Source organism: Electrophorus electricus, chromosome 6, assembly GCF_041902795.1.
Source record: "Electrophorus electricus isolate QZ-2024a chromosome 6, ASM4190279v1, whole genome shotgun sequence".
Lineage (NCBI taxonomy): Eukaryota > Metazoa > Chordata > Actinopteri > Gymnotiformes > Gymnotidae > Electrophorus > Electrophorus electricus.
Window position 1 is genome coordinate 28991379 of NC_137502.1, and position 24955 is coordinate 29016333.

General features: G+C 43.7%; 1 protein-coding gene and 1 long non-coding RNA gene across 3 annotated transcripts; one reads left to right on the top strand and one right to left on the bottom strand.

Moving 5' to 3' along the window:
• Window positions 1-435: 435 nt before the first annotated feature.
• Window positions 436-24631, bottom strand: LOC113577244 (uncharacterized). Of its 2 annotated transcripts, none has more exons than XR_014124256.1 (3): window positions 18781-24631; window positions 3413-3609; window positions 436-1863 (listed from the first exon to the last, which is right to left on the bottom strand). It is a non-coding gene; the product is annotated as an uncharacterized LOC113577244 (long non-coding RNA). The 2 variants fall into 2 exon arrangements; XR_003410602.3 differs by lacking the exon at window positions 18781-24631 and adding an exon at window positions 4947-5092.
• On the top strand, window positions 12880-17719 carry cited4a (Cbp/p300-interacting transactivator, with Glu/Asp-rich carboxy-terminal domain, 4a). Its single transcript, XM_027009784.3, has 2 exons — window positions 12880-13039; window positions 14506-17719. The coding sequence occupies exon 2, from the start codon at window positions 14522-14524 to the stop codon at window positions 15242-15244; it is 723 nt and encodes a 240-aa protein (XP_026865585.2). The 5' UTR covers window positions 12880-13039; window positions 14506-14521; the 3' UTR covers window positions 15245-17719.
• Window positions 24632-24955: the final 324 nt, after the last annotated feature.

Here is a 24955-nt window from a genome sequence, read left to right on the forward strand (position 1 = left end):
ATTAGCTGTTAAATGATGCCTTCTGAAAACGAGTATAATGTGGCAAGGATCCCAATCCTTAAATGAGTGAAGAACTCATTAAGCTAGCGTGTCTGCACCATCACTGCTTAATCAATTCAATCAGACTGCATGCTGCATGCTAGTTCTCACCTGCCATCAAAACCATAATTTAGACAGTAACTATAACAGTGACTATCATTTAGACAGTAACTATAACCTGTGTCCTATTAATATCTCTCTAATATCTCTCTCCCTCTCTTTCTCCCTTTCCCTCTCACCCTCTCTCCCTCTCTTTCTCTCTCCTCTCTCTCCCCCATCTCCATCTTTCTCTCTCCCTTCTTCTCACCCCCCCTCTCTCTGAACAGTCTATAGGATTAGAGGAGAGGATGTGGAGGAGCACAATGCCTGATTGTTTAAGGGTGGTGAAGTTGAGTTCACATCATAGTAGCAGGTGGCTTTATTATTATTATTATTATTTTGTGTGTGTGTGTGTGTGCGTGTGTGTGTGTGTGTGTGTGTTTTGCCCTTAGGGACACAGCATTGGTCTGTCAGATAGTCAAAAGAGACACTACCCAAATCATAGCCTAACATGTGCATGCTGTTCTTGCATAACTACAGTTCCTGGAACTGCTGACCCACACAGACTTGTCAGAAGGTACACAGACTACAATGTGTCACGGTCAGTGTCAGTGAAGCCTGTGTCTTTCTTGGAAAATGCATTGAATCTTCAGATCACAATTGCTTTATTGGCATACTAAATCAGATTATACATGCATTAACACAGCTTGGGTTACAAAGTTTGGGAATATCAAAGAATAATAAAATAAAAGTAGAAATCAAAACATTACAGATCCTATAATAAGGACAGTAAAGACTGAGACCCAGCCTTTCTCTGTCATCTTTGCTTCGGAGTAAGCAGCTAGTCGTGAACACATCTTTCAGCCACTTCCCCTCATGCCTGTGTTCGCCTGCTCCACTGGAGGAGGGGGGAGGGGAAAGAGGGGGTGCTTTGGTCACTTCCTGTTATGCATGACACAAGCCCGTCACACCACTATGACATGGTGTACTTTGGTTTCGGACACGCAAGTTCTGCTGCTCATGGGAAGACCAGTTACTCCTGCCCACGCAAAAGTGTGCTTTGTGTGAGACACACGCAGGCACTGGTGAGCAGAGGTCACTGAGTTTGGCTCAACTGTGGAGAGACATGACATGCTTTGTTATGGGCCGTTTGGGATTTTGCTACCCTTACTCTTGACCTTGAACCCAAAATCCAATCCTGGATTTTGTAATCACTAGTGGTTCATTTGTCAAAGGACAGGGGTATTGAAATCTTGGCCCTCAAAGTCCAGGATCTGCAAATTCTCCACCATCCCTGTACATGGGGGTCAGATGTTACAACAAAAGGGCCAATAGGTTACATTCACTGGTCAGGCACAGGATTTTGTTTGGGTTATGCAGTTGACGACCTCCATTGTGAAGACAAAGGTTTGCATGTTCAGTCAGATTTCAACTTGTGTTGGTGGGCGTGAACCAAGATGACAACTATGTGTCATTCATATTGCTAAAATCGCTCAATCCTAGCAGTTACAGCAATAGAACTGAAACAGGGAAATTCCCCTGTGTCTAATCATCAGGGCCGCGTCGGAATGATCGTAATCCCTCCACACGTCGGAATGGTCGTAATTCCTCCATGCATCAGAGTGATTGTAATCACTCCACGCGTCCTCACAGTCTGTCTGAGTGGCTCACTAAGGGCCTCACTAAAGAGCCCTGAGACACAGCAGACACAGCAGAGTTCTGGCTCCTCTCCCACTGTAGCACAAGACTGGCCACAGTGGGGACATGCAGCAGGACCAGTCACACCTACAGGGACAGAGGGAGAGAGAGAGAGAGAGAGAGAGAGAGAGAGAAGAGAGAGAGAGAGAGAGAGAGAGAGAGAGAGAGAGAGAGAGAGAGAGTACACTAAGAATGAGCTTTTGTAACTATTCACACTGGCCTATATGATCATAGTGCTATAACAGACTCTACTGCTTTGCAGACTCACAGACATGTAACCTGCAAAGGTCACAAATATAATCAGCATTGTGGGTAATATTGGATTCCTTTGCTGTCATATTTGTCTTATTGTTTGTTTTATTTCATGTTACTATTTTGGTGTCAAAACCTGGCTATTGCATTTAGAAGATATTTTGTAACTCCACCTCTATCAGAGAGGCGGGTGGACTGTCTTATGCTGCTATGTAAGGAACAGCAGGCTTGTTAGTCATTGGGGTGTATTGCTCTTAGTCTTCTTCTCAGTCTCTTTAACAGGCAAAGTGTGTGTGTGTGTGTGTGTGTGTGTGTGTGTGTGTGTGTGTGTGTGTGTGTGTGTGTGTGTGTGTGTGTGTGTGTGTGTGTGTGTGTGTGTGAGAGAGAGAGAGAGACACAGAGCTGCTTCTCCAAATGCCTCCTCCCCCACCCTGTCCATATTGAAAGACAACAGCTACAAAGGAGGGAGAGAGAGAAAGAGAAAGAGAGAGGGAGAGAGAGACAGGGAGGGAGAGAGAGAAAGAGACTTACACGGTGATTCTAATGTCTGCCGTTGAAGCAAATTCAGATTGTGCTATGTTTGAACTTAAACGTTTCAAACGAGCTCGGGCACGTTAGCTTCAGGTACAGTTAAATTTAGATCAATTAGTCATCTCCAACTCCTCCAAACCCATCCAGCACATACACTAAGGTCTTTGGAAACAAGCTATGTCTCAAATTGGCTGGGAAATTAGGTCAAAATGTATGCTGACGTTCCTGACTTGCTCTGCCCTTCCCTGTGCGGTGCTGGTGAAACCATTGCATCATCACACATGGATCACACAGGTAACTGTGCAAGGGGAAATGAAACTACACATTCCTTAACCTGTTCAGCCGAGCAGAGCCTCAAAAACCCAGGGCACTAGAAAGTGAGGTCAGATACTGTTTTGTTTGAATCACGCAGCACCTTGTGTCATATCCCCTTGTTATAGCAATCGTTTTCTGACACACAAAAACACACACACAAGCGTGGTAACTATCATGTCAACAGTAACACTACACGCACACCATTACTTGTGAGCTGCCACCAAACCGGTCCATGAATCATTAGATCTCAAGTAGTCACACCCTTATTTGAGCACAGGGGAAATTCTATTAAAATCTTTCTAGATTAAGTCAGCAATTTGTCTGGCTCAGAGCTTAAAACAAAAGGGGAAAAGAAGACAGCACTGCTGGCTGCTAGGGAAAAAGAAACGGAGTCCACAGAAAATTCTGGCGAGCAGTGGAGACACTGGCACCAGAGATATTATTAAATCCATGGAAGGTTACTAAGGTTCAAACATTAGTTCCCAGCAAAGAGCTTAATCTAGTTGTGATTTTGATACAGTTGAATGGAGGCACTAACCTCTGGCTTTTTTGCTTCGTGTGTGGTCATGTAAACAAACCCATGCTTCCATGTGAAACCTGAGCAATAAGGCAGCGTTTCCTGGTCCGATCCTCTGGACCCTCCAGCCAGTCCACGTATTTGTTCCAACCCTGCTCCCAACATGCCTCTGCCAGGTATTCCAGGTTCTTAAGGGCTTGGTTCAGGTGTGTTTGATGCTGGAGCAGAGCAAAAATGCAGACCATCTAGGTTAATAAACACATGGGAACATGGGAACTTGTTGCTGAGATCGGTCGGGAACATTCCCAGTTTTTCCCGCAACACAAAGTGCCAAGCCAGCCAAACAGTCATCATTTAACGAAGATAAAGTCAGTTTAGGGTTTGTTTGTTTTTTGAGAAGATACAGTTCCTTCAACAATAAACCCATGTCATGAGAAACATGCTGAAAGCTCAGGCCGGGGAGGAATGTGCCTGTTTACGTATTTCTTTGGACTCCTGCTAGCAGCTGATGCTTCTCCAAACGTTGATGCAGGCCCAGCAACACTTGCTTGCATGCATTTGGTATGGAAAGGAGGCATTTTTTTCACTGAGTGTAACTTTAAGAAACCTCTAATTCAGTGGCGCTAAAGATGTTGTGATTAATGGTGGGGTGGGGGGTGGGTAGAGGGGGAGGTGACAATGAACCCAGAACAGCCAGTCAGGACAAAGGACCGGGAGGGAGGCACTGCACCTCCAGCCTGACGCCCCTCTATACCTTCAGACATTTCAAGCTGACTATGACCCCCCCACCCCCATCTACCCTGGGGTCGCCATGGAGACGCTGTTGTGAAGCCGGCTGTTCCTAAGCAGCGCTGTGGCTTAGCAGGGGGAGGGGGGAGACAGACAGAGAGAGAGAGAGAAAGAGAGAGAGATCGAACCTCATTTTGCCCAGGTTGAACATTGGACCCCATATGTTGTGTGTCTCACAGATGCTCACTACCTGTTATCCTAAAGTTTATCATTTACAACATATATCACGCTACAGTTCGAATTATAAACACCCCATTTATATGGTGTGAAATATGTGTGCATGTTTCATGAGTCACCGAACACTCAAAAGTGAAGTCCCTTTGTGAAATCCCATTCAAATGACAAGAAACACATCAAATTCAAGAATCTCCCCACACAGTATTCCTCACTTACACCATATTGCTGTCCCTGATCATTCTATAATGTCTAAACAAGAACTATGACAATACATACAAGAGCGTGTTCACTCTCAGTACACTTCAATTGAAAATTCCAGTACTTTAGCATGTGGGGACTGACTAGAATACACAACTGGGAGAGCTCAGGTAAACTTGCCGATAGTTCTGGTCTGCAATGAAAGGCATTAATGTTTAGTGGAAAAAAAAAACATGACAGTTAAAGTTTACTGCACTGTTGCTGAAATGTGCAAAGCTCATCATGCCTTCTGACAAAACTCCCGGGCACATGTTTGGCATACGCCTTAATTCAGCAATAAAACTGACTCTGACCTTACATAACTGCGTCACGACAGCACACACCCACTTACATGCCCAATGGAAGTCACCCACTCCATCACGTTAGACCCAAGTGTGAACGTGGGCCACCCTCCAGCTGGACGGCCACCAACGTGGCCCGCTGGCGCTCACCCGTCTGCAGGCCTGCCCAGCATGAGGGTGGGTTGCTGGGACTGGAGGTGGGAGACCGATTCTCTGCCTGTCCTCCCAGGCGGGGCAAGCGTGGGGCCCGGGACACCATGGCGCCTGTATTTATAGCTCTCCTCTGCCCAGAGAGACGGGGGACTGGTGGGGAGAGGTGCGGAGCCGGCCCCTGCCCGAGTCCGTCGGGGGAAACAAAATGCCAGAAGTAGAGCGGGAACATGGAGGAAATGATGCTAATGGGTGTTTTGGTGGAGCAGGCAGGGAGGTGTTTCTGGGGACTCTCAGCCCGGGGGGAGGTGGAGATGAGGAGAAGCTCTAATCAGCAGTAAGTGGTTCGTAGCTTCTGAGGCGGTGATGAGGGCCTGCCTGCAGTTCAGACCTTCAATAGGAACTGAAGGAGGAGCATCTCAGGTTGCCAGGCTTGTTGCGCCATACGGTGTGGGGGGATGGGTGTGTGTGTGTGTGTGTGTGTGTGTGTGAAAGAGGAGAAAGGGAGAAAAGAAGAGAAAGTTTGCTTACAGAGAGAGAGAGAGAAGTGGTGGTCTAACGGCTCTTTCTCCTTGTAGCAGAAGGAAACAGGGCAGGGCTTGGGGTAGGAAACCAAAACACAGCAGGTGTGCTGAATGAGTGTGTGTGTGTGTGTGTGTGTGTGTGTGTGTGTGTGTGTGTGTGTGTGTGTGTGTGTGTGCATGGTGCACACGGTTGCACATTTGCTGTTGGTAGATGTCAGAGGCTTTTAAAGTTCAGACATGGGCCTGGTTCCAGCCTCTCTACAGGAGGCTCTGCTGTTTTGTTTATTGTACCTCTCTTATTTTGATCATTTCTCTCCATCCCTTCATCCCACCTTTCAGTCTCCTAAAATCTTACGCAAACCTTCCCCCTTCTGCAGAAGTGCCATACCAGTCTCCCACCCCCTTTCGTCTCTGCCTCTCCCATGTCACTCTATCTCTCTGTCAGAGACTGTCACTTTGAATCGGTCGGTTCCCAGTGTTTAGTGTTTCTCTAGTATTCCCTTAACAAACGATTTTATTAAACTATTTGTTCAAAATACAAGTATAAAATAACTAACCAAAATTAACTTGTTTGTAGCTCTGCCACATTCGCTCTTCCTGTTTTTTATTGCCTTTCTCTGTCTTGGATTTTCTCTTCTTCCTGTCTCTCTTTCCACTTTTCTCTGCTTCTTTAATTATCTTTGTCACTCACTTCTCACTCTCCCTTTCCCCCTCTCTCTGTCTCTGCCCCTCCGAAAGTGAGCAGCGCTTTCTCTACGATTCACCCGTGTGGCGCTAGCCGAAGCAACGTGACCTCTAGCACTGTTCATTGTTCTGCAGACGCTCGCGCGCGCTTCTCGCTGCCAGCCCTGCGCGGCGCACGCACGACGTCCGTCCGCTGCGCTCTTTAAACATGTCACTCGGATCCTTCCCGCAGCTACTACGCAGCTCGCCTAAAAGAGGCACTGTGAAATTAGACTTGCGTCAGTGGCCTCCTTTGGTAAAGCGTGTGTCAGTTTTTAAGTTTGCCTTGACAGAAGTCTTTTGAACGCATGTTTTAATAGATGCATCACTATTTAAAGTTCATTTTTGGCATTAGAAGACGTTGGTGCTGATGCAATCGGACGAGTGCTTCAGTTAGGAAACGCAGCTGCAGAAATGGCTTATATGTCCTTATTTAAGAGAACATAATTTATGGATCAGTTGCAGGTTGTACGGATTTGCGGGCAAAAGTTGGGCAGTAGATAGATCTGGTTTTCATACCAACCAAGGAACACGTAGGCTAAACTCACTGCACTCCAGTCTTTTCCCGACGCTGTGCCCTTAGGCAAGCGAGTCAGAAAGCAGGTTATGCAAATGGAATTTTTCAGGTGTGCATGTCTACGTTCTCTGGCTCATTTGCTGTCGTGCGTAGAGTCACGAGGCTGAGAAGTGAACCTGCGCTTTTTAATACGATTATTTATCGTCGACGAGATTTTAGAAAGGTTTACCGAATCTAACGGGAAAAATTCAAAAACAGAAACCAGAGACGTATGTGAAAATTCTCTTTCGTTTCGTTTAGAGTTTCATTGTATATTTACGAGCGAACCCTCTCAGCTTTCTGTTCCTAAGGCTTGGTAAGTTCACATGTGTCGCAATGAAATGGCGAAATGAGTGACGGAGATGAGTACAGAGTCCACTATCCTTATGTGTCTTACCCAGCCTCTGGCCTGAATAGCTCTAAGAGAATCCCTGACCATAGCGCTTGGCTGCCTGATATGAACATTTTGAAATTAAATTTTAAGTGCGGTCAATACCATGCACAATGTGACCTAATTCACATAAACCAAACTAAGTATGTTTACGTTTAGTGTGTTTTGAAGTTCTGAGTGACCTACATAAACCATTGCCGAACATGTGTAGGCCTACAACAATCGCTTTTGTTCTATTTATACCTTACTGTTCCCTTGTTTTTACCAAAGTGTTCATAATGTTTATTCAGTTCTGCAAACCTCGTATTATTTATTGGTTGTATTCGTTCAATCTATGAACATGGACCACAAAATTATGCTAGTTTATTTTTTGTTTGTTAACGCTTGATTTATTTCCGATCACTCAATTCTTCCAAAACTAGTAATACTTGTTTGTAAACTGCGAAAATGGCGGAACTTATTAGATTTAGTAAAATAGTTTACTTTAATTCATTTAAATGGTTAATCTACTTTGGTCAATGATTTGCTTTATATTTTAGATGAAAATAGATTATACTAAATCCGGCTATAGTTTCGATTAAGTTTTAATAGTAGTATTCTTATTTTAGTTAATATCAGTTTTTACCAAGGTTATATAGTCTAACTCTATGCAAGTGACTCTGCATGCAACATTTTTGTCAGATGGTAAAATCTATTAATTAAAGAAGCAATTAATTAATTTTAAACTTCTAAATGCATGTTGCTAAAACTTGTTCAGAAATAGAATTATCAATCTTTACATTTATGCTACTATGCTACTTGACTATAGTAAACCATCTGACTAAATAGTCTATTCTGAAGACATGATAGATATACACACACACACACACACACACACACACACACATATATATATATATATATATATATATATATATATATATATATATATATATATATATATATATATATATTGTGTGTGTGTGTGTTAGTCTAGCAGGCCTATAACCAGTTGTTGCTTTTTACAAAAGACAAATACGTTATAATTAGACATTTTGATATGTGTATATCTACCAGCTGCTCTAAAGTCACCGAGAAACAATTGTGTTGCTTCGGACTGGGTAGTAAGGCTGTATTAGAATTGACATCATTCATTACTGCATACTGTTTACTACATTAGTATACACTGATTACTGCATACTTCTCCCCATTTTAGGATACAGTACAATATCCATTATGATGTTTACCAGTACTATATTACACGTGATCAGTTATTCCTCGTGCTGGTGAAGTTGCCAGAGGGACAGTACTCAATTTGTAGCAAGATAAAAGTTATAGTTTGATGCTACATAGAAAGTTTACAGATTAACCTGCCAGTTAAAATTAGCAGTTGCAAACCTGAGGCGATTTACCTGAATGACTTTTAGCTTGTTAGCTTCTTTGCATCTTTCAATCTGTAATGATTGTTGCAGAAACAAAAATTACAGCTAGAATATTTAAGCTTTTCATGAAAATATATCTACATATTGTATTCTCATTCGAATTCAGAGGCACTGACACTGTTCTCTGGTTGCGAATTATCTGCCATTTTATTTGTTTTTGTTTTGTTTGTTTTTATTGGAAGTAACACTGGAAAAGGCCAAGTTTCATTGTGGGATGTAGTACACCATGACAGTAGTTCAACCCACATACTGGAAAGGTTGGCCAGAGAAGTATGTCACCTGGGTATCTTTGGCAAACTGGTCACATACTGAATACTGCATACTAATTTGTCCATAATCATTCACAAGTTTTGATGCAGTATGTCCTTTGGAATATGACCTAAGACGTAGGCTTTTACCCTCTGCCATTTCATTGTCATTAAAATTTCCATGTACTTTTTTATAACATTTATAACTGGATCTATAGGGTTTTCAGAGAGAGAGAGAGAGAGAGAGAGAGAAACAATAAATGTAAACATCTTCTGACAGGTCCTAACCAAACACAGGCTTGGTGACCTCAGACTAGATATTGAAAAGTTCAGACATAAATAAAAGTTTATGACTTTCTTCTTACTGTGAAAGCTTTAAATAACATGACAAAGTAACATCATTATAAAAAGTCAAATTAAAATACTAATTCCAGCATTAATCCTGTCCATTAGCACCATTCCCACTTATATCGCCCATAATTGGTGACGTGAAAATGTCGTGCCAAAACAACCGAAGCAAACAAACACTAATCTTAGCCAGATCCTGGCTCAGCAGGGTCCTGTAGCATGCCACTGGAACAGGGGTTTACAACCCAGCCACATTTCCACTCTTCCAAAGGACAGCCCAGCAGAGAGAGAGAGTGTGAGCGAGTGAGTGAGTGAGCAAGTGTGCAAACAAACGATGGGGTGGGGAAACCACATTCCTCGAGTGCTATGAATAGCTAATGGGATCCTGCAGTGTAGGGCTAGGAGGAGGCTCGCCGTAGCAACCACAGGACGGTCTGACGTCGGAATCCCATAGTTGCATCTTGACCCTGGGTTAGGGTGGTCAGTGCTGAGGTTTTGCAAGTGCGCACTCACATGTAGTAGTGCACAGTTAACAAGCACTTGCCGTCGCAGAGATCTGTAAGCGTTTTCAGTGGGTCTTGGCTCGATGGCGTACCACCCTCCACCATGGTCAGCTTACGCTGTTACTGTAGCTGAGCAAAGTTGTCACACAAATGTTCCTGAAGTATTCTAACAGTCCCTGGGGCCCTGTGAGCACAGACAAAATGACACTGCACATGTGCCTTTTGTGTCATAGGAGTGAACTGTGGTAACCTCCAGTAGGAGCTTCACAGTGAGATGGCACTGCGGTGTAAAATAGTTGGGAGCTGAGCGTTAAGTGTCAGGTCAGCGATCTGGATGGATCCGGTTCTCCGACTGGACTTTGAAGGCCGGCCTTGCAGCGCAGGCCGGGTGGAGGAGGGCCAGGTGGAGGAGGGTTAATGACCGCCAAATGGAGCCAGTGAAGCAAAACATGGTTTTAACAACATAACATGGAAGCCTTGCTTCACTGTTCCTTCCCTGCCTGTTGTTTGAGATTCTTCCCCCACAGTCTCTATCATGCTCTCTGTATATCACACGCAAATAGACACATGCATGGACACAAACACACACGGGCCTACATACATAATATTTGTTACCTGGAATAGCAGGTAGGTGACCCCTCCCTACTGGCCATAAACAGGAGAGGGGAGTAGTGAGGGGGAGGAGAAAGGGAGGGGCCTTTGAACACAGCTGACAATGCATTCATACTGAGGAGATACAGCATGCTGGGGAGTGTGTGTGTATGGGTGAGTGTGGGTGTGTATGTGTGGGGGGTATGAGTGGGTGTATGACCAATTGCTGACAATTGCATCTTTAAGTTAGAGGCTCCATTGAATATTTCATGATCTAAATTTATTAAATATATATGGGTAAAAATCACAAGCGACAGAATGTAAGTGAAGGTGACGTTTGATTAATGTGATAAGCAACAGCCTGCAATTCAGAGCTTCATGTGGATTTCTATTATATTAAATATGAGTACACACTTCAGAAGGGTTAGCTTAAGCAAATATTGAAACATAAATACAGTAATAGTACATAATACACAGCCCTGGGCCTTCCCAGCCCGGAGCTGCACCACTGTGTGTGTGTGTGTGTGTGTGTGTGTGTGTGTGTGTGTGTGGTGGGGGGTTAGTGAAGGTGACCCAGGGGGTGCAAAAGCAAACCGCTGGGAAATGCTTTGCGTGCCGCTCTGTTTGTGAAATGTCACTGAGAAGCACAGAGAGAGAGAAACTCTTCCAGCCTCCCACCTCCTGGGGACAGAGCGCCCTCGAATGTGCCTCCAATGGACGTGCCGTGGTTCGTCTGCGCCGTAGCCACGCTGACGGGTTTCGCTTCAATTCAAGAGACAATTTATCCCATTGACCTTTCATACCAATCTAGTCTGCACACAGCAGTGGAGAAGAAGGGCAGGGCAAGTCAAAGGCTGGTCCAGCTGGCTGTAATTACTTTCAGCGTGGCTCTTCATTTGTCCCGGCCTGTGAATGTGTCGCCCAAAACTGTATTAGCCATGTTGTGACAATGCATGAAGAGCTGGCTGAAAATGGATACAGTGGAGATCGTGTGTGTTTGTGTGTGTGTGTTTTGTGTGTTTGGGGGGGTGGGGTGGAGGTGAGGTGTGAATGGAGGGGGTGGGCCACTTTTTGTGTAAACCATGGAACAGTCATTTAAAAAAGCCTAATTCTTGCATTAGCATGGCTGAATGAATGTATATGGTCTTAAATGGGCCATAGCGATTACAACAGTCTTCTGACCTAGACAAGGATATGGATTGAGAAAGAAAGAAAAGGAGGCTAAAATGATCCTCCGTTGTTACATTAGTCCAGGTCCATGCACTTTTCTGTCAACACTTGATCCATTCTGTGAACCCAGTAGGGATCTGGGAATAAACTGGCTTTAGTACTGAGTACCTGAACACTGTGTACAAAGGGAGAACAAAACATCCTTCATTCTTGGCAAATGGAAATGCACTGCTGCAGCCATTACTTCATCTGTGGTAAAAAGCACTTTGGTGACAGAGAGTGAACTATTAACTGTTATAAAATTGGAACAGTTCATGTGTGAATAAGCCATGAATTGCCATATCATGATGACAAATGTATTTTGAGGGGATTGCATACAGACAGCTTGAAGCATACACCAGGCACAATGAGCTCTTGTGGCAGTGTGTGTGTGTGTGTGTGTGTGTGTGTGTGTGTGTGTGTGTGTGTGTGTGAGAGAGAGAGAGAGAGAGAAAGAGAAAGAGATGGCTCTCTACATTCCTCTGGAGTATAAGTAAACAGAAGTATTTGGCTCAGTCAGGAGCTTTGGACTCGTGTGTGTATGTAACACAGTAAATGTGTGTGTGTGTGTGTGTGTGTGTGTGTGTGTGTGTGTGTGTGTGTGCACATATTGCCATATTGAAAAGCAGTATGGTCACCACAATGTTGTTAGCACATGCTTGGTGCCGGTAGGGTTCCCTCTCAGGGAGTACTCTCTCTTTCCACACATACATATGGATCTTCTGTCTCTTTCTCCTTTTCAAATGGTAAACAAGGCATTTGCATGATGGAAGGCTAAAGCTTGACCCGAGCACCCCCCCCCCAAAAAAAAAAAACCCCAATAAGTAAAAAAAAACGAACAAACAAAAAAAGATTTGTTTTTGTACATTTTGTTGTCACCAAGTTGTCACCATACAGAACAAAAACGGGTTAACCTGACATTTGGTATCACTACACAAGCCAAGATTAAAAAGTACTGATTGGACAATCCGCATTCTCGTTTCAGCTAAATTAAAGCTCAGTTAAAATGAACTACTATTAACTTTCAAGCCGGTCAGATGGTTGAACTCCATGAAATCTATAAAAAAATACTCCAATCAGTACGTATATATATATTTGTTTTATCATGAGCAATAAGAGTTCACTTGCGTATTTGGTAAGGCACTGAAGAGTTTCTGGGGAAACGCACGTACATCACGCGAATATGGCTTTCTTTGCACGGTGATTAGAGCAAGGGCCAATCACAAAAGAGGAGAGGAGGAGGCCTTTAGCCCCGCCTCCCAGTCGCTGCTTCTAGCCCTAGCGTTCAGGAGACGTATATAATGCCCGAGTTGACCCAGAAAGCCATCTACCCCATCAGGGACTGGCGAGGAGCGAGTGATCAGTGGACGTTCCTGGAATACGTTCATTTAGACACATTTTACAGAAACTCCGTCGGATATAACAAGAACAATTCGACAACGACAGGGCCGTCTTCTAAAACAAGAAGAATATATACCGGTGAGTATGTTTTAGAGAGATCACTGTCCATCTGACAAGCCTGGAGAGTCCATTGTTCATTTATGTGCGTTGTCCCTGGAGCGTGTCTATTTTATCCATTTTTGTAATGCAGCGCTTAAGACATTGTAAGAGCTTTATCGCTAAAGCCACTTTAAAGTTTTGCGCTTTTGTGCAAGGTTGATTAAATAAAGCGATGTCGCCTAAGTGCTGTTTTTGTATTCAGTCACTGATCTCACAGTGAACCCACGAACGTAAATCCCAATGATGTATACGTCTTAATTCAAATATTTAAAACTCATTTGTAAAAGTATGTATTTAAAAATTACTAATCACGTTTAGGAACTGTTCTGCCAGCGTAGCTAGCACTTGTAACTTTTCCCTAGATAAGAGTATTCAATATACTAGTCGTCCGTATGACATTTAAATGAAGTTTCTGGCAGCTCTTAAAAGAGACTGCTATAAACTAGATCTAGAGCTTCCATACTGAAGCTTCGCGCCAGAGGCAACACGGACTTCATCTTTCTGGAGAGGGAAAGAAAGGGGCAGAGAAATTCAGGGAGGTAAGGCGGCGCGCTCCGCTTGAATCTCGGAGCGCATTCTGCCGAGATCACTGACAGCCAGCGTGGATACTGTATTCATTCCTTTTAAACCCGCATTCGTGTAATTCATGCAACCTATTAAAAGATTTACAATAAACAATTAAGAACAATTTAGATAGAATTGCACTGTGTGGGGTATTGTGTTAGTTTACAGGTTTTTTACAGTATTTGGTAGCCGGATTTGTCAGGGCTATATAATGTAGTTATAAACTCAAAATTGTCAGCTAGACTAGACCACCTAGAATGGTCTACAAACTATACTGCGCTGTGACTGATCATCAGCAGATTTATTTATTCAACCTGCATTCAAACCAATAAATGTGGTGGCATCATCACCCGGTCGGTCTTTTATTTTGACGTTAGATTAGAGCCGCACATCTGCGTGCGGCTTCTGTATGGGGGCTTTGTTTGCTGAGCGTTTTGTCTGGGGCTTTGCCTGATATTTGTTTTGATGCTCCCAAAGGCTCCGCTCTGCTCCTGAGCGCATTGTTTTCTCACCTTGGCTTTGTCTCTGTCAGCGGCGTGTTTACAGTGGCTTTATGTGTTGAGGAAAAGCAAGTGTTTAGTAAGAACCATACACGACAAGCGAATTTCACAGAAGTTAACGTTCACGTTCAGAAATAGATTTATTTCTAAACACTGTGCCAGTGGTGGAAAGAAAACGAGTGATGATGCAAATTAAGTGTTTTCATGTTGCAAAATGGTGACAGGAAAAGTGTAAATAGGAGAGATATTCCAAAGAATACATTTGCATTTAAGTAATTTAAAGGGGAGGTGTAAACAATTGACCCAGTCAACCTGCTTGGTGCTTTTGTGTTAATAATGTTTGTGTTGCTGTGTGCTGACATTCATCCCGTGTTTCTGCAGCATTGCTCCCAAAGCCATGGCTGATCACATGATGATGCCCATGACTCACGGGTCTGCCGGCGGGGGCCTGCACAGTTACCGCATGGGGATGAACGGGCTCCCTCAGCACCAGCCTGCCCTGCGTGGCCTGCCCACCGGCCAGCTGCCGCACTACGGCCGGGTCCAGCACGGTCCCATCGAGGTGGGCATGAGGCAGCGGCCTGGCATGGGCCCCGTGATGAACGCTGGGCACATGGGCGGGCAGATGGGCGGCGGGCACCACCACCAGATGCAGGCGGCGGCTGTGATGTACGGCCAGCAGACGGCACAGCACCCGCACGCCCAGGCACCGCACCACATGCATGCGCCCAACCAGCCACAGCACCCGCAGCAGTACATGGGCGGTGGCATGAGCACCTCACAGCAGCTCATGGCCAGCATGCACCTGCAGAAACTGAACACGCAGTACCACGGCCTGCCGCTGGCCCATCCTGGCAGCGGGCATCACATGGGCGGCGGGGGCCAGTACAGGGCGGGCCCCGTGCAGCTGCCGGGCATGCAGACGGGCATGGGCACGCCAACACTGGGCCTTAATGGCATGGACATGGACCTGATCGACGAGGAGGTCCTCACGTCGCTCGTACTGGAGCTGGGCTTGGATCGGGTGCAGGAACTGCCCGAGCTCTTCCTGGGTCAAAACGAGTTTGACTTCTTCGCGGACTTTGTGTGCAAGCAGCAGCCAAGCACTGTCAGCTGCTGAGCAGCTGACAGGAAGCGCTCTCACTTCACGTCTGCCCAAGTCATCGAAGGGTTGGTTGCTTATATAATGCTGAGGACATGACAAGAGAAGTCTTTCTGGTCCCAAATGACTTTAATTGTTTGTAAAGTCATTATATATATATATATATATATATATATATATATATATATATATATATATATATATATATATATATATATATATAAACACACACACACACACACTCTGACCTGACCTGTTTGTTGTCAAATGAACTGGGATGGAGGAAGAGTTTCTTCTCTCTCTCGCTCCAACACTCTTTTAAGAGCTGCGCTCCGCGTTTAGACTTTTTAAACTGTGGCTTTCTGAGGTGTGGGCCCCGTTCTTTTTCTATTCGTCCCCTGGGTTGATGATGTAGCTCGGTCAAACCAGGGTTGAATGTAACCTCGCTCGTGGGAAAAGTGCCCTGCTTAGAACAATGCACAGACTGCCTTGCCTTCTTGGGGCTACTCACATTCAATGGCGTATAGAAAAATACTTATTTGTGACTTCCGAACTACCAAAAGGTGAAAATTTTTGAGCTCAGATGACAAAAAAAATAATTTGGCATTATCCCAAATTAGCTCACAGGGAATTTTGTGTGTAATGAAGGCTGGTACTTCAAAACTGGTTCAGATTTTTCTTCCATCTCTCCAAATCGACCATTTTGAAAGGCTAAAGGATTGGTGAAATTGAGGAGCTGTGCATAAAATTAATTTAGTTCAGTGCGAAACTGTTCATCTCACCGTTTTCTCTATAATTCATTAAGTTTATTTAGATGGCTGTCATTAGCATAAGAAACACGTTGGTCCCAGTCGGCACGGTTTTAATGTTCATGTTTCTACGACTAGGAGCTGAACTAAACCAAACGAAGTGGCTGGTACTTGCGTGTTCACTGTAGGCTGTCTCTTTATGCTTATATGAACACAGAGGCACAGCTTGGAAACCCCTGGAATGTCTTATTTGCTTCTTTTGCTAACGGCTGAGCCTTCTGCTCCATGCTGGTTCCACAGCTCACGGCTCCAATGACTGCCTTAATACATCAAGCATAATACATTTCCCAGAACACTGATACTGGTACTTTTGCTTTAAGTGGACAAATATTGAAGTCTCACTGCACATTTCATGTAATTCTAAGAAAAGTGGAACCAGAAGCCTAACACACCAGAATCTCTATCTGAAATGTATGTTGTGGTCATATATGGTCAGTAGATGTATTTAGAATGTCACCATACTGTGAATAACTTGATTTGACAATACAGTGCCACTGTGTAATCAGTGTCCCCTAAGCCACATCGCTGAGTGATATCTTGTAGCAAAGCCACTAAATGGGTGAGGACAGCATAGCATGTCGATATGTTTCTGTTGCCATCTCTGTCTAGATTAACCCAAACGTCATTCGATAAATTTGAAACAATCACCACCTGCTTCATTGATCTCATTTTAGGTTTTCAGGCCTATGGGCTAGCACAGAAAGGCTGGGAGCTCTCTACATTCTCTGTTTCTGTATATAGGCTATGCTTACATCGCAGGTTGATCACTGATTAGTTTTAAATCACACAAATGCCTCCTCCTTAACTGAGGTCAGCATTCCCAGTCTCCCCGGCGACCCCGGAATTACAAAACGGATATATTAATTACTCCGTTATTGCACTGTTCATAGCTAAGAATTTGAGATAGGCTTCTGCATTGCTTAGAGAGTGGTATCCTTCCTGTGGTGGAGAGGTGGTGTTTGCTACTCTGGGTGGGGGTTGGGCGTGGTATGGGAACAGCAGAGCTGGCTGCTACACTGGGTTAATCTCTTTGACTAGAACTGTGCTCCACTCCCTTCTTAACCCATCCTCCTCAGGGGAATAGCCCTGGCCATAACCGGGCCTGCGACAGCAACAACAGGAACTAAACGATACGCAAGGCCAAAAACACCAGTGGGGTCATATCCTGTTCTCAGACTCCAGTTTTGTAAGTTATTCAACACTCGGGAGGGGGGGGGGGTTACCAATGCTTCTAAAAGAACCTAACAGGAACATCATTGAATCCTGTAGTCATGTTTAAATACAAACAATATTTACATGTGCACTTGCAACAGCCCGACACTGTAACACACTAGTGAAGCTGCACTGTTTACTATTGGGAGAGCGAATGGGCAATATCTGTATAAACACGGGACCTGTGTCCTGTTTCCATGTGTCCAAGTCTTTAGCCAAAGCCACGTGCAGGACTTCTTGCTACCATAATTGTTCCAGTGACATTGCCTCTCCAGGGACCCATTTAGAATGTACATCTGCAGGTATACTCTAGACATCTTGTTATAAGAGAGGAATTGTATGTGCAACCTCACATATTTGGCTACTTTTTTTTTCCTGTAAACTCACTCCCAGAAATGCTTTTTTTAAATGTTGATTCTATCTTAAGAAAATGTATTTATTTTCACTGATAATAAAATATTTATTTAATGAAGCAACATGAATGTAATGGCATTTTTGTGTTGTTCCCAAGGCGCCTTTAGTTCATGTAGACACACCTCAAGTTGTGTGTTTTGTGTACACCTCAGATTTAGTTAATGGATACACACCTCGAATTACACAGTGTAGCCATGACACAAATCATCCTAGCAGACATTGTACTGCCATTAAAAAACAGATGTAACAGCATCTCTCTTAGTCATAGCATGTTTGTCACGGGAGAAATCTACGCTTACTTTTAGTTGGTTATTTCTTGCAGGACTCAGTGGCTGGACATTTTTCTGTAGTTGTGAGTATAAACCTTCACTTGAACTCTTTTCTTGATGGGGTTCAGGTATCAACCCCTTCCCCCCACCCGCCTTCCTGTATGCTGGAGTAGATGTTCCCATGCTGGGTGATCTAGTCCTGCCTACTCCCACACAAACAGCTGGGACTGTCTTCCCTGAGGGTCTAGCGTTCTATATCCCAGGCAGGCCTAATCCGGCCTAATCCATAAACAAGTTTAATCTGAAAATAGCAGGTGGGATAACACCTGCTGACAGTTCTCCGTGATTCGCTTGTCCATGCACAAAATATGTTAGTCAAAGTTTTAGTAATGCAACCTGGTAGAAGTCACGATCATTAGTGAATAACCGTACCTCCTTTGTATGTTCCTGTGGTAGACAGTCTCAACTCTCAATAGTATGTCTGCATAATAGCTTTAGGACATGTAATTGTATAGTGCATGTCAGACTGCAGGTTTAAAGACTTTTGATTAGTGTTCTTATACACTGGTGCTTATGTAGCCATAACACTAATCCATGTCTGAGGGCAGAGTATCTGTGTTAATCACATTTATCCTTCAGCAGCACAAAACACCACCAACTATCACATTGTTTGGCCCAGTCGTGGGAAGGAACCTTAAACAATTCTGCTTCCTTGTGTTTAGAAGCTATTGTGCTAGTCCACTGTGGTACTATTAAAGACTCGCTATTAAATTATAAAATTAAATAATAATAAAAGCATTCATGCATAATGAGCACATGACTGTACAGAAGAAAGGAAGGTTACACTTACTTTCCCACTTCAAATGCTTCCTGTTCAATAAGAATGTGTTCCACCGGGCTCCATGGTTGTTTGCAGGCACATGTTGGCAACTTTAAGCCTCCCTCTCTTTCCTAATACACCTAAATGCTATGCTTGGTGTGCGTACAACTCACAAAACAATGTTTTTGGCCTGAGAGTTCCCAGAGCCAGACTGCCAACCGGCAGACGGGGCTTGTGCTGTGACGTCTGTGAGGAGTCACTGGCTACACTCTCTCCTTGTCTGCTCTACTTTGAGATGCAACTCTGACCCACCCTGTCTCTTAGACAGCCAGCCACCCCCCCACCCTCCAGCCTGTGCCGTTCTGATATGCCTGCTCAGACAGGTGACGACACATGCATGAGTCCCGGCGGTGACATTATGCGCTTTTTGGGGCATCTCAGCTGAAGGTTTAAATACAAGCTGACAGCACATCTTCTGGTTCAGATGTGTGATTATATGCCCTTGAATATACTGATATCTCTCACTATTTCACCACATTGTTACTAGCTGAAGAGATTTCCCCCCCCCCCCCCCCCAAGTCCTGACGTTCACAAAGAGTTGCGGGGCCATATGAGTGGTCCTTGTTCATTTACTAATTTTATTGGTATTTTAGGAATAGCCATGCTCACATGTACACAATCTACCTCAATAGATCATCAGTTCCCTTCTGTAACCACATTCTACTACCCTATTCTACTACCCTACGCTTTCAGGTGAATTTATCATCGTAAAGGAACCCGGTATTTTATTAATTTTCCTATTAACTGTTTCTAAGGCAACACTATTCCATTTCAGCAAGACACTAGTGAGATGACAGTCTTCTAACAGGGTCTCACCCCTGCAAATGGCCATGTTCTTAGAAGACCATTTACACAATCTATTCACTTGCTTGAAACTCTTTCTGTGCTATATAAACCAAGCAGTATTTTTTTTCCACTGACAGTACTCTTGAATTATGACTTTGCCCTAAATTACATTTTGCAATATCATTAAAAAATATTGTCTGTTGGATTATGAATCTTTTCTCTGTATACTTTCAGCAGTTTGTCTTTCACCTATTGCTGGTTTGTTAAGTTGCTTTGGATAAGAGCATCTGCCAAATAACTGAATGGAAATAGGCATGAGTGGGTGAATAAATGGATAAATAATGTTTGGATTGGATTAAAGGAATATAAAGAAAGAACCAAAAAGAACATCAACAAATACTTTTCAATTATAGATAAGATATATGAGCTTGCTCTGAAACCAAGTGATGTTCTATATCTTACAGCATAAATATTAATCCTGGTGTATATTTTTTCATACCTTTTCTACAAAACATGTATAAATCAATTACCATCTCATCAGATCTTTTTGCCTTTTATAAGCATATGCTGCACTTTTAAAAGAGAATAATTCAAAGCAAAAAAGCCAAGCTGTTTTGAAGACATCGCGTGTTAGGTTATGTCAGGATTATCTTTGGAAAGACGCTGGTTTTACATAACTTCGCTGGTCTGAACACCTAACCCTGAACCATCTGCCTCTTGGGAAGAGAGCTCTGTAAAATGAATAGGGCACGGCCAATATGTAGAGTTATGCAAATTCATAAGTCTGGGATCACAATCACCTGAAAACAGGCTTGGTTCATGTGATTGATGTCGTCCTGTCCTTCCATGCTAGTGTGGAACTTCAAGATTTGGCACTGAGGTGCATGATTCAAAATGTTTAAGACCAGAGCTCCAGTTGCCACTTGCTTCCTAGAATGCTAACAAAGTCCTTGAAACATGCCATATCTCTCTCTCTCTCTCTCTCTCTCTCTCTCTCTCTCTCTCTCTCTCTCTCTCTCTCTCTTTCTCTCTACCTTAATAAGAATAGAAATGTGTTTGTATTTCACACTAAATGTGTTTGTATTCCACACAATCTAAGAGCACACACTGCAGTTATTGAGGTTAATGAAAAGATAATTAATGAAAAATATATTAGTACAGGAACACAGTACATTTGGTACACTTTTAATTGCACCGTATATTCATAAATTAAAGCATATTAAAATAATCTTTTGTGTGTTGATGTCAGTGCAGCAGTGCAACAGTGGCATTCTCGAACATTTTTAAGGATCATTTGTCTTCCTGCAGAATGACATTCTTTTTCTGTTCTACTCCATGGTGTGTGAAGTCAGTCTGTGTCAATTGTCTGTTACATTTATTAGCATTTTTACACACCTTTTTCATGATAATAAATTAGTGAATACAGTACTAATTCTACACCACCTTCTCTTCTAGGAGAACGTTCCATCATCTTGGGCATTTGTATCATCTGGACCTCAGTTCTGTTCCTGATAACAAAGTGTTTGCTGCTGTGTCTCATTATCTATGTGTTCCTCACACAAACATTCAGTCCTTTAAAACCACCACATAGGACAAGCCTGTCGAGATGGCATGCAAATGCAAACAAACCAGCAAAAATAATATTAAATCATTCTGAAAAACCATAGCAACTCAGCAGAAAATTACTGCTAGCCCATTCAGTACAGCTCGACAGTCTCTCCCTTGGTTCAGTACAGCCCCCATTCAGTACAGTTCCCTGGTGTTTTGGATAATGATAATAGTATCTGAATGGATATAGGGTTGGATAAACCTTCGCTTGTTAACAAGATTTGCCACTAAGTCAGAACTTCCAAGACTCGCTTTTGGAAAATCTTTTCTGATCAAAACCATAACAGCAAGTCAGCAGGTTTTTCTCCTCTTCCAGCAACATCATTACGTTCATTCATATTGTGCCTCATCACCTACATTCAAGAAATGGACCAGCAGTCACTGTATCTCACACACTGTACCCAGACACACCACACCCTCTACCCTGTACATATATAACCTACATTGCACTTTAAATACATGCAATATATATTGCACACATATCATGAATTATTTACTACATTCTCCCCTAAAAATAATGCTCTTTACAAATGCATCTGTTTTTTATGTCTGTGTCTCTGCGATGTGAAGGGCTGTTGCAAATATATCTCACTGATTTCAGTTTTATTTGCAGTCTTTCCCAACAGACACTGTCATGGAGCAGCTTTCCAGTAGAGCCCTAATGACAAGTTTGGGCTGAGACAGGCAAAGACAAATATATTCTGAGATGGCATGAGGAAGAATCCTTGAGAGAAGTCAAGCTGAAAAGGAGAATCCCTCTTCCACACAAAGGAGGACTGCAGAGGGATGAAGAGCCATTCCGCTCCTGGTGAATCAGGTTCAAGCACAAATATAGGCAGAGTTAAGGTAGTCTTTGAAAAACGTCTTCCCTACTATGCATTTCCATGTTCCCTGGGTGCTGGTGTGGCTTTGGTTTTTTGCCTGGTGCCAGCATATCTGGAGCAGTGCAGCCTGGCTCTCCTCCCCCCTCTCTGCCCGTGGGAGGCGGGAGAGGATACGCTTCGCTGGGCAGAGAGGCTGGACTTTAGCCACCTCTTCAGTGTTTCCATGATTTGCATGGCTGTCCACACGTCACAGACCCACAATGGGTCGGACATGCGTCAGCACCGGTGTGCTCTTCTATTCTCTCTAGTGCTCCCTCTGTAGTGCACACACACACACACACACACACACACACATACACACACAGAGAGAGAGAAACACACACACACATGCACATTCGCACGCACACAAATTTCCCTCCCCCAACTGTCTTCAGGCTCCAACAACAATCTGCATCCCAAAGGACTCTGTCTCTCTCTCTCTCTCTCTCTCTCTCTCTCTCTCTCTCTCTCTCTCTCTGTCTCTCTCTCTCTCTCTCTCTCTCTCTCTCTCTCTCTCTCTCTCTCTCTCTCTGATGAAGGTGCCCATCCCCCTTCCATTCTGATCTCTCTCGTTCCCATGGGGCTGGGCAGGAGACTTGCGAAGTTAAAGCAGTCACCATCAAAGACAACACATGAGTGGAGCCCCATGTCTCTGCTAGCACAGGCAGGTCAGCGTGTGAGCACACAGAACAACAGGCAGGCATGTAGGACAGGAGACATGGCAGGCCAAATCACAAACTAGAAACAGTTTGATCCCTTAGCTCTGGGGGCACGTGCATTCAAACATTTGAAAGCACATTTAAGTGACACTTCAGTTGGTCTAATTTTTTGCATGCAAAGCATTCCTTCTTGTGTGGGTTGTCTTAACCTTTACATGCAGCCCAAAAAAATCATTTTAGTTTTTCTTTAATAGCATTTATGACTTTAGTGATGTTATTTAAGATGATTTAACTTTGTACTTAAAAAAAAATCTGAGTAAATACCGATGATGATGATGATGATGACGATGATGATGATGATGATGATGATGATGATGATGATGATGATGATGATGATGATGAATAGCTCATTAGAGTAAAAATTAAAAAGCCTTATTATAGGAAAATATGACTTTGCTGTATAATTAACCTTGAATTAAAATGGCATATGTGCTTCCAATCTAGTAAGGTCAGAGGTGAAATTTGAGGCCGTGTACGCACTAAGCTTTGATTTTCACTTTATCCCAACGGTTATTGGTCATTTCTACATACTCAAATATTCGCTTTACTGAACTACACGGACTTTATATGAGAGCGCGCCTTCTGTTTTATGTACGTCGGAGTACACGTATTGCTCAAGACCTACGTATTGTGGCTGGATCGGAACTTCCTGAGTAAACCCAAGAAACCAGCCGGAGCCTGACTGCCGACCTAACCCCACTGTGTGAACTGTGAAAGCTATTTTGTCACATTTTTTTAAACAACCTTTTCTCAAAAGGTCTCAGTCAGAGGTTTTTGGGGCACACAAAATGACACAAGATGTTTCTGCGGAAGAAATATGAATAGGAGGTCAAAGCGAAGCATTATAGGGCTAACGCGAGGGTCTCCGCGCAAGCGCCTGCTGCCGATATTCTCAGCATTGAGCGGTTAATGAGCGGCATTAACACTTTTTTTAAATCAGCATCCATTTGTGCAGGAACAATATTCCTGACGCTCGCGCCGTTCTGTCTGTTATACAACCCTTTTGCCTTGAAACAAAAACGACTGGGAGATTAAAATACCTCCTTAGTCAGAGGGCGGTTAGTCAGTCAGGAATTAATCAGTGCTGCGCATGGCTAAAAACAGAAGTGTGTGTGTGTGTGTGTGTGTGTGTGTGGTGAGCGTGCATGCTTGTGCGCATGAGTGTGCCTTTGTGTTTGTAGAAGCACGCGCGTGTACGTGTGTGTGCATGCGTACGTGCGGGAGTGTGTGTATGTTTGTGTGTGTGTGTGTGTGTGTGTGTGTGTGTTCTGGCTATTAGGAAAATAAGACGAAAAGAAGGGCAAGCTACCTTTGTCAGATCCAGTAAAACAAACCTAATAAGGTAAAGTCTCTTTTCATGTGTGACCCTTCATTCTAAGAAGGCATTTGTATGAAGAATGTATGCCTATGTGTGTTACTGCATGTGGTCCTAATCCCGATACAGGATTAGTGCACATCATGCAGTATGTAACCCTGGTTTTTCAATAAAGTGCTAATGAATGACATTCTTCAACAGAATGTTTTCTGTTAACATGCCAGTTTGATTTGGCACCCTACGCAAATGAACCCCACATGTGGACTGGTTATGGGCACCATCGGCTCCACCAGAGAGATGTAAAACACAGCCAGCTCACAGCTCACAGCCAGCACACAGCTCGTCGCGTTAGCCTTCAAACCCAGATGCTGCATGCACGTTTTTATGAACCTGCAGTGATGTCTATGGCCAAACGGAAAAGCCAGAGGCCTGTGATTGGCCCTCGAGTGAAGCGCTGTCAACCCAGAAGACATCGCTGTCCAGTCAAGCACTCTGATGAGCAGAGAGAATGTGAAATGAGCCAACAACAGTGGGAGCTGAGACGAATTAACAAGGTGAAGTGTGTGTGTGTGTGTGTGTGTGTGTGTGTGTGTGTGTGTGTGTGTGTGTGTGTGTGTGTGGTGTGAGAGAAAGCGAGAGAGACAAATTAACAAGATGAAGCATGTGTGTGTGTATGTGTGAGTGTATGTTTATGTGTGAGAGAGAAAGAGAGAGATGAATGAACAAAGTGAAGTGTGTGTTTATGAGTGTGTGGGGGGGGGGAAGGAGGGGTCAGTGAGAGAGAGATTGAGGAGAATGAACAAACATCTGTCTATAAATACTTCCTTTCGTCAAGGTCACAGTGCTTTGATGTG